Source organism: Sceloporus occidentalis, unplaced genomic scaffold (genome assembly GCF_023333645.1).
Source record: "Sceloporus occidentalis isolate IW3139 unplaced genomic scaffold, rSceOcc1.0.p SCAF_1, whole genome shotgun sequence".
Lineage (NCBI taxonomy): Eukaryota > Metazoa > Chordata > Lepidosauria > Squamata > Phrynosomatidae > Sceloporus > Sceloporus occidentalis.
Genome location: NW_028316981.1, coordinates 21,739,501 through 21,746,958, shown reverse-complemented (window position 1 = coordinate 21,746,958; position 7,458 = coordinate 21,739,501). Strand labels below are relative to the sequence as shown.

The 7,458-nt window shown below is 42.7% G+C and overlaps 1 protein-coding gene across 1 annotated transcript; it reads right to left on the bottom strand.

Annotated features, from left to right (window-relative positions):
• Positions 1 to 293: 293 nt before the first annotated feature.
• On the bottom strand, positions 294 to 6,867 carry LOC149321115 (cholinesterase-like). The gene is made up of 3 exons (XM_089508397.1): positions 5,390 to 6,867; positions 1,059 to 1,198; positions 294 to 502 (listed from the first exon to the last, which is right to left on the bottom strand). Exons 1-3 carry the CDS (start codon positions 6,865 to 6,867, stop codon positions 486 to 488), a joined length of 1,635 nt encoding a protein of 544 aa, XP_089364523.1. The 3' UTR covers positions 294 to 485.
• Positions 6,868 to 7,458: the final 591 nt, after the last annotated feature.

Sequence of the window (7,458 nt, the reverse complement as noted above, 5' to 3'; positions counted from 1 at the left end):
ATACCACCCAAGTAGTAGACCAGCAGTGGACATAATAAAAGATTATTATTATTATTATTATTATTATTATTATTATTATTAAAGATTCAACTATTGACCCCACCCATGTGTGAAACATATAGTGTTACATATTAAAAATTGGTTTGATAAATAACAAAAAAAAATCACACATTCATATAGTTGCTGGCCTCTTTTATTTGCATATGGACTGGAAAGCTATAGTAGTAAGGCTGAAATAATATTTTAAAGCTACTGTTAATGATTTCAAAACATTTGGAAGACCCTTCCCCTTTTATAATATTAAAATGAGATCCTGAAACGTCTTTTCGCCTGCAAAGTAAAAATGCCACAGAAGAAGGATACAGTGGAACTTAGCTTTAGGGTAGGAAGAACAGAGAAGTGATCTTGATGCTGCTGAGAAACATCTCTGATCTTTTGTTGATTGCCAGAAATTTTCACCTTATAATCTCCAGAGAATGTTCTCCTCAGGCTTTTTCACAATCTGGAAAACAATTTTTTTAAAAAGTGTGGTTCAAGGAAACTATCACTGGAAGACATCTGAAGAGTGCAAAGCGAATTCCTATCTGCCCAGGGCACTTTTACACTCAAGTAAAAAATATAGAAATTATTTGTCACACCTGCATGAGCCCCAATATTGACAGATCAGCAGGAAAGTCCCACCTGGGTTCCTTTGTGGTCTCCTTGATTGTAAAGATATCTCTACCACTGTCTCTGAGAAGCATACTGTAGCTGGCTGGCCAGCCAGCCAGACTCAATTTCATCAGGAAGCCCTGGAAAATATCTGATCCTAAGTACAAAGTACAATAGCCTCAATTTGGTCATCTTGGCTTCCAAGGAGAGCTCAGGTCCGATCTGCTCAATCCCCCATTTGACTTTCTGGCTGTCCACAGTATTCTCAGCACTTCCCCAGCACCACATTTTAAATGAGTTTATGTTCTTTCTATCTGCTTTGTTCACTGTCCAGCTCTCACATCCACACATGGTGATGGGGAACACAATGGGGAACACTCTCATCCTTTAGGAATCATACTACTTACCTCTGGGGTCCAACAACCCCCAGATTCCACAATACAAGGTGGGTGACATTTTCTCAGCCTGAGCTGTCTCTGTGTCAATATGGAAGAAATTCTGTCCAGTGAAGAGAGGCCACTCTGTGCCATTTTCCCCATTAGGAGACCTGTAATGGGAAGAAAATGTTGCCCATTAAGTTCAAACAAGTTTTTTTAAAAAAAGAAAGGAGAAAGGATAGATTACTGTGCAGCCTCCCAATCCTCCAGAACCTACAAAAATACCAAGTCCAGAAAGTAAAACCATAATTGAAGTCACTATATTTTAAGGTGGTCTAAATAACTACTTCATAATGGATGCTGGTTTACTGACCACATACATACACACACAGACACACACATGAGGCAACCTTTAGGAGCTCTTGTATCAAACTGAAAATAAATTTATTTGCTCCAACTTGTTTCCAAGATGGAATACAGGGGGAAAAAACTGAGAGCCAATGTGACTCTCTAGATAATGGAGTACTAAGAGAGAAATAACTGCTGAGATGGAAGCACGAGGATCCATAGTTGTTTACTGCAATGTATGTGCAATGTTTGTCTTCTTGCCAGAAAACCTCACCAATTAAACCTACAGCAAGTGCAGATTGGTAGCTCTCTTGGAAGAGAAGCTGTGCTACAGCTGTGTGTTGAGTCTCTTCAATGCATCAGAGAACTGGAGAACTTCCTGGGTAGAACACAGGGAGAACAGACCATACAAAATTAACTAGATGAAAATGGCAAGGAAAATAAAGAAGAGTGTAATGGTGAGGAAATACCCTTGAGGACAGTCACTGTCAGAAGCAGACCATGCAGATGGGAATCAGAACCTCTCTAACTATGCAATCATTTTGTAAATCTTCAGGAGGATAGCGGCAGCAACAAGGGATACCGAGTGCCATGGAAGGAGTCAAGATAACTATCCACCATGACAAGAAAAAAAGAAGGACTCATTGCTCAGGGGCATTGAAGCTTCTGTCTGCCATCCTGACCAGATGAATTAGGAAGTGTGCTGTCTTCCTGGTGCCTGTATCTGGGATGTCACTGACCACTTGCAAAAACTCAGCAATAACACAGATTAGTACCTCTTTCTCTTTATTCATGTGGATACCAATGACATGACCAAGAGCATGTTTGAGCAGATCACCTCTGACTATGAAGCATTGGGCAGGAAGCAAAAAGGGTGTGAGGCACAGGTGGTATTCTCATAAATTCTTCTGTCAGTAATAGATAGAGAACTACACAAGGACAGAAAGATATCAAAAGTGAATGACAGATTATGTAGATGATATGGCTTCTTATAGCCTTTAATTTTAAAATGATAAATTTGCCTGATTTTAATCCAGAAAAGGTGACAAACATACACAAAAGTCTTATTCAAAGCCTGATTGATTTGAGGGGAAGTGCCAAAGAGCTGCCATTTGCCTAACCAGGCATTCAAAAAGGTCAAAAGCACTCACAGCAGAGAGACTAGAGGGGGTCAGTGCTTCTTTTAGATGCTCCCGAAACAAACTACGCTCTGGCCTTTTGCCACTCCATTCACAGAATGAGACAGGTCCCTTTTTTGATAAGTTAAAGTGCAGTACTTACATTTGTAGGGCAATTCAAGTTTCCTACTGCTTCAGCCTTTTTTAAGGAAACAAAAATATTTAATTATAAAAACTATCAAAGCCAAGCCTGCTAGGGTCTAGCTTTAAATCAGCAAAGTAGCAGATACTTGTCCTTAGTCTAACTATGCTTCTGTAAAAGCTGAGACTGACTCAAAAAACAAGAAACACAAGTATCTTGCAGTTTAAACAAAAGTTTACTAATGACTTTAACCTACATATACATAGAGGCTATATTCTAATCCAGCTAATAGTTCAGGTAAAGAAGAAATATTTATCTCAACATCTTTCCAAAGAAAGTTGAGAAAAGAGAAAGATGGAGAACTCAACAAGGCAGGACAAAAATATTTGTATGAGAGAGAAAACTTCCCAAAAGGGGAGTGACCTAAATCACAATGGTTTGTTTACCAATTTGCAAAGTTATTGCCCTGAGATTCAATAGGAGCAAATGGGATGTTTGCAAGAGGGGAGACAGCAGGATTTGCATACAGGAAAATCTATCAGTCTAAGGAGGGGGAAAGAGAATGCAAAAAAGAAAAAAAAATCCAACAACATTGACCTGTGGATACATTGGCCCAGGTTTTTGGGGTCATTTTTTGGGTCACAATTTCTAGATTTATACATGAATATATGCAGTGTGGGGTATATTTAGGAGCTTATCCCATTAACAAATAAGCCAGTTTACCTCTTCCGGCTTAAATTCAGGATCTGTGATGCCCCCAGATGTTATCATACTTAAATCACCACTTATCTGGCTGGGATGCTGCCACCCAGTTGCATCCCAGGTCAAGGCCTTGCTCAGCTGGCCAATTTTTGAGGTTGGAAACTCCCCAACTTCAAAAAAAGTGCTGGCTGAGTAAGGCTTTGACCCAGGATGCATCCGGACGGTGGCATCCTGGCTAGATTGGCAGCAATTTAGGTATGATAACATCCGGGGGCATCCCAGATCCTGAATTCAAGCCGGAAGAGGTAAGCTGTCTTCTTTGCTAATGGGATACGATCCATAGTTATGCAGGACTTCAATTACCCTGATATATGCTGGCAGACTAACTCTGCTAATATGCTTTGGAGATAATTTCTTATTTCAAAAGGTAGAGGAAGGGGATTGGCAATGCTGGACTTGTTGCTAACCAATAGGGAGGGGTTGGTCACCCTAGATCTAAAGGATGAAGCAAAGGAAAACAATGCCAAAGAACTTACAGAATTCCAGCAGGGAAATGACCATGTAATGCTAGAATTCACAACTGTGAGGCAGGGCATAGAAGAGCATAATGAAACATAGAGCTTGGACTTCAAAAAAGCTGATTTTAAGAACTTCAGGGAATTACTAGGTGGAATACATGGCTCAGCAGTACTACATGCAAAAAAAGGCCTTCAGATTATTGTTGATCAGCAAAGAAGGTGGATGCTATTTTAGCCTGCATTAATAGACACCTCATTTCCAAGCAGAGGGAAATAATAGTCCCACTATATTCTGCACTGAATAGGTATCATCTGGAGTACTATACCCAGTTCTGGGTGCCTCGTTTTAAGAAGGTTATAGATAAGTTGGAGCAGGTTCAGAGAAAGACAATGAGGATGGTAAGAGGTATAGAGAGCAAACCATATGAGAAAACATTTAAAGAACTGGGTATGTTCAGCTTGGTGAAGAAGAGCCTGAGAAGCAACATTATTGCACACTTTAAGTACCTCAAGGGTTACCACACAGAGGAGGGAGCAGGCCTGTTCTCTGCTGCCCCAGAGGGCAGGACCAGGTCTAATAGTTTGAAGGTACAGGAGAGTAGAGTTTGGCTGAACATGCAAAGGAACTTCTTTGACAGTAACAGCAGTTTGGCAATGGAAACAATTGCCTAGAGAGGTGCTGGGGTTTCTTTCTCTGGATATTTGCAGAAAGAGGCTGGTACCCTACTTGATAGGGATGCTTCAGATGGAGATCCTGTGTTGAGCAATGGGTTGACTCAATGGTCAATGATATATGAATCTATGGTAACCTTGTCTAAGAGTGAAGAGCATTTGGTCAATATCTCACCGAGCAATATTATCTAGCCTTTCAAATTCATGACTGTCCAGATTGATCCGTTGGAGTATCTGTGAAATTTTCTGAGGCCAACTTAGCTCAAGACACTTTTTAAATTGCTTTGCAAAGTGTGACTTTTCAAGGAAGTGAGTTGTGTTTCAAGTACCCCCTCCTCCCAAAAAAATCTACCAATGAGAAGCACAGACCAAAACTCAAATAAAGATAAGAGACTGAGGCGCAGGACAGACCTCCCCAAAAGAGCGGCTTGCCGGCAGCCTAATTCCCTGCAGAGGAAAGCAGCAACCACCAAACCACACAGCTTCCCTCTGGAGTAAAAAAAAACCTGGAAAAAAAAGGATTCTTTTAGCACCACAAGGTAGACGATGCGCAGCTTTGTGCGGACATCGCATGGCGCTTACATCACAATGGCAGTGCCCATATACATGGGGCACCGCCATTCTTATGCCGCCACGCCATGCTAGGGTTAGGGACCATGCACTTGCCGTGTGATCCCTAACCGTAAAATTGGTGACAGCAAGGCGCAAAAGGGTGGTCTGTACCATGCCTGAGTTTCTACCTGTAGAAGAGGAAGATAGACAAGTAGGATTCTGATACTCAGAAAAGAAAAGGATTGGAGTGGGCACAAAAAGAGGAGACAGGTGGGAGCACAAAAGTAATATGTGGAAAGGATCACTTACCCGGTTCTCAGAAACTGTCCCCAGTAATGCATAACTCTTTGGCTCAGTATCGTTTCAGTCTCTGTGTCTGTGAAATTACTTCCTGTCATAGATAGTATGTTACCAAACAGATAAGGCAACTCAGCACAATGGGGCACCCCAATCCAGTCAGGTGCACCTTCAAAGGGGGGGCGGTGAGTAAAGATGTAGGCAAAAACCTGGCTTCCAGCCTCCGCCATCCGGGAGGCCACCTCAGCCACAGAACACAAGAAGAGATGGTCCCCAGTAGCTTTGATCATCGCATTGCGATATCGCTCTTCTCCATCCTTCCAATGTGTATAGATGAATGCAGCAGCCTTAATGGCACAGTCAGAAGCCTTTGGTGCCACAAGATGAAGGCCCTCCAATAACTGCTTATGACTGATCAGGCTCTCACTTGATAGGCTGAAACCAGGAGCATTATCATAGAGGAATATAGTGCCCTCATCAAGGGTGAAGCCAGTCAGTATGGGCTTAAGTAGGAACCTCCTAGAGTCCAGAAGAGTCTGAGGGTCATCTGGAAGGAATTCCCCATCTGTTGTTGGCACAAATGTAGTACTTACGAGATCCCTTAGCTCCATATCAGGTAACTTCTGCATGAGTTCTTCCGGATCCTTCCTCTTCAGACAGCTCATCACATCTGTGTCATCATTCTCTGCACAGCCCAACATCTGACCTAGAGTTCTCGCTCTGACCTTGGCCTCTTCGGGACTCACCCAAGCCCAAGGGGAAATGGCAGCTCCACTTTGTAAAGTGGCCTGAGCAAAGACATGTTGGCTGACCGGTGAGAGGAGGTGGAAACCCACTGATGCACTCCCAGCGCTTTGACCCCCCAAGGTTAGCCGAGTTGGATCTCCCCCAAAGACAGCTATGTTTTCCTTCAGCCAACTCAGTGCCAAGTGTTGGTCCCACAACCCAGCATTCCCTGGAGCACCTGGGGGTAGAGCCAGAAAGCCCAGGGAGCCCAGACGGTAGTTCATAGATGCCACAATGATGTTCTCAGTGGCGGCTAGGAGACTTCTATCATAAGAGCCAGTACCCATGAAAAAGGCACCTCCATGGATCCAAACAAAGACGGGGGCTGGTGCAGAGGGACAGGGATGAGGCACCCAGATGTTCAGGAAGAGACAGTCTTCAGAAACTGGCAAATTGGGTTCTGAATCTAGCACTTGTTGATAAGTAGGAAGACCCGAACTCTCTTGGTGGCAGGAATTACCAAAGCTTGTGGCCAGCAGGGTGTGACTCCACGGCTGATGGGGACGGGGCTTCTGGAAACGCAGTTCCCCCACAGGAGGTTCAGCATATGGGATTCCCAAGAAAGCTGTCACCATGCCAGACTCTGTCATGATGTGTTTTCCCTGGATTGGGCCAGTACTAGTGACCACCACATTATCTCCTCTAGAAGCAGAACTGAGGCCAAGCCAGGAGAGAAGGAGCAGGCAGGAAAGTGCTCCAAACATCACAGTAACTGGAAAGGAATAATTCTCCATGAGTTAACAGCAGATCAAATACAGTGGGCCCTTGATGTCCACTGGGATTTGGTTATAGGACCTCCCCCCCAATTGACACCAAAATATGTGAATGCTCAGGTCCCATGATATACAATGGTGTAGTAAAATAATGTCCCTTATATAAAATGTGAAAATCTAGATTTTCTTTTTGGAATTTATACAGTTAGTACTGAGGGCCATCTGTATGCTGCATGATTTGGGGCTTACTTGCCATTCAGTTTTTTTAGACTACAGCCCCCATCTGAGGTGGCTGGTAGTTCCCATGTCAGTGGGCAGTAAATCCATCCTGAGTTTTGGATACCTTTAAAAGACCTCTTCAAGGTACTGACCCTTTTTTAGAAATAGGTTTTTTTTTCTTAGAGACCTCCTTTAAAGCTGGAAAGATGCTCTGATTATTCTAATTCCAAAAAATGAAAATGTTAATGATATAGGTAACTTTAGACCAATCTCTCTGACCAACACAGATTATAAGATATATACAAGCATAATTGCAGAAAGACTAAAAAATATATTGGTTAATCATATACACGAGGATCAGTG

What these genes read in the sequence shown, in the direction of transcription:
- LOC149321115 (XM_089508397.1), bottom strand. Translation starts at nt 6,867, where the DNA reads ATGTTTGGAGCACTTTCCTGCCTGCTCCTTCTCTCCTGGCTTGGCCTC. An exon ending in GGACAGTTTCTGAGAACCGG is followed by an intron (nt 1,199 to 5,389) that starts GTAAGTGATCCT and finishes TTCCCATTACAG; the next exon opens with GTCTCCTAATGGGGAAAATG.